At 42.6% G+C, this 2,500-nt stretch overlaps 1 protein-coding gene across 4 annotated transcripts in view; it reads left to right on the forward strand.

The window, feature by feature from the left end:
* Nucleotides 1-2,500, forward strand: part of LOC113803405 (microtubule-associated protein 1B-like) — an 81,663-nt gene that overhangs the window by 64,064 nt on the left and 15,099 nt on the right. For all 4 annotated transcript variants that reach the window (XM_070126561.1, XM_070126562.1, XM_070126563.1 and 1 more), the window contains 2 exons: nt 17-188; nt 627-732. In XM_070126561.1, the coding sequence (XP_069982662.1) occupies nt 17-188; nt 627-732 (278 nt within the window). The remainder of the gene's footprint in view (nt 1-16; nt 189-626; nt 733-2,500) is intronic.

The following is a 2,500-nucleotide window of genomic DNA, read 5'->3' on the forward strand; positions in this document are numbered from 1 at the left end:
GTGTTCTCCTGGCCAGGCACCAGCTACGAGCCACCTCTTACCAACGTCTTCACGATGCAGTGGTTCCTCACGCTGTTTAGCAACTGCCTCCCGCGAGAGACCGTGATGCGCGTGTGGGACCTGACGTTCCTGCAGGGGGACGAGGTCCTCCTCAGGACGGCCCTCGCCATTTGGGACGGTCTTGCAGTGTGAGTTCTCTTGCTTCTCACTCTTAGTCGCTCGTGTGGTTGCGTTTTTGGAAGTCTTATTTTGTATGGTTAATGTTCTTGTTTTTTTGTGTGTGTTTTCTTTGTACAGTTTTCATACACTTATCACTGACATTCATATAATCTGTTGAAACAACAACAACGCCTTTTGTATAACAAATAATACAGAATCATGATATATTATAATCATAATCATAATGATAATGATGATAATAATAATAATAATAATGTTAATTATAATAATGGTAATTATTATTATTATAATTACAATTATAATAATTGTTATAATTATGATTATAATTATAATTATGATAATGATAATAATGAAAATGATTATATTTATGCTGAAAATAATGATATTTATGATGAAAATAATAATGCGTCAGTGTCCCTTACCAATGCTTCCTTGGTCCTTGGCAGGCGCATCCTGGACGTTCACTCGGCGGACGAATTCTACACGGTCATGGGCGTGCTCACGCAGGAGATGCTGACCTACGGCCTCATGGACGCCAACAAGTTAGTGCAGGTGGGTGGAGCAACCCGACCTCGCTGCCTCGGTTGGAGTTGGCGGGGCGTCTTGGTCTTGGCCTGCCAGTCTTTCGAAAAAGACTGAGGATGGTTAGGAATGCATGGCCGAAGTGGGTGACCATATAAAATCTGAGCTTGGGAGCGGCCTGTGAGTATTCCAGAGTTCTAAGAGGCCTTGTCAAAGTCCTCACAGACACTTGCCTGAGGACACTGCCTTGGGGATATGGTGCTTAATGGACTTCATTATAGCCTCAGTATGACCATTAGACAGCGGGTAATGTGGTGAAGTTAATGCACGATAAATTCCCGAACTCCATGAAATCTCGAAACTCCTTGCTGGTGAACTGTGGTCCTCTGTCAGTCAGTTGGCAGAGGGGAACACCAACTTCTCTGAAGTATCTGCAAAAGGCCCTAATAGTGTTAGGGGCAGTAGTATCACCTTTGCAGGGTACAACGAATATGAGAAAGGCTTTCCTTCAAATGCCAAAAAAAAGTCAGCTGAGACAGAATCGAAGGGTTTCATAGGGGTATCATCACGCATGAGGGTTCCTGCCATTGACTGTGCTGGAATGCCTGGCAAAAATCACAAGGTTGGACAGTGCTGGAGATGTTTGAGTCAATACTAGACCAGAAGACAGTCCACAGAGGATATAGAATTTCACTGGATTTTATCTCTTTCTTTGATAAGAGACCGAGTGTAAATGTGTTGCCAGGTCAGCAGGCGAGTAATGAATGGTGACTCAGCTCTGGAAGCTTATGACCCTGACCAGCGACCAGGTCACTCTGCAAGAATCGGCCAATCGCGAGTCAGGAGCGGTTTTGTGTGATAGCCAATCAGGGACCGCTACATACCCATCGTCAATATATTATGAACCTCATCATACTTTCCCCTCTAAAGGTCAGCAATTTTACTCTCCCCTACTGCATCATCAAGAATTTTCTTCGTCTTGAGACTCAAAGAATCCACCTCCCACTAGAACGATTTCGTTTGGCCGTCCCGCAGCTTGGCAGTCACCGCCTTGACTCTCATGTAGTCTTCCTCAACATGCGGGCCCTCCATATCACATTATCCTGAGGACCTGAGCACAGCGAGTAATAGAATCTCTACCTAAAAAAATATTTTGATTCAGCATACAATTTGATACGAGTTGGCCATCCCGGCACTGCCAACCGTTTAGATCTGGTTTCATCAAATAACTGCTGGGCAGAGTTACACATGATGACAGTAACTTTGTTAAAATTACTATCAATACGGTGTGATTACGATCGCTCCACACCCTGTTTCAGTATAGTGTTTCACATATAGTCATATCTTTATCCAGATTAAAAGTCCAAATTTCATAGAAGGCATTTAATTTCAGCTTAGTATCAAAATTCGGCTCTATCATATTTGTAGTCGTGGTATTGCTATTTATAAATTGTGTATAGCAAGATAGGTGATGCAGTGATCCAGCCATGAACGTATGAATGTACCGTTCACGTGTGTGTGTGTGTGTGTGTGTGTGTGTGTGTGTGTGTGTATGTCATCCAGAAGTAAGGAAACGTCGGAGATGGCCAGGTCCAGTGCATTACACAGCTGACTAAGTTCTTGGTAGTAAAACTTGTTTATATCCGCATTGAAATCTGCAACAGTTAATACCCCATCAACATCACAGTCGTAAATCACTGATTCAGTCTTCCCTAAATACATCAGATACATAGAATCTAACTCATCCGAGTAATATGGGAGATATGAATTTTTTTAAAAAATCAAAATAGAGAAATTA

Source organism: Penaeus vannamei, chromosome 10 (genome assembly GCF_042767895.1).
Source record: "Penaeus vannamei isolate JL-2024 chromosome 10, ASM4276789v1, whole genome shotgun sequence".
Classification (NCBI taxonomy): domain Eukaryota; kingdom Metazoa; phylum Arthropoda; class Malacostraca; order Decapoda; family Penaeidae; genus Penaeus; species Penaeus vannamei.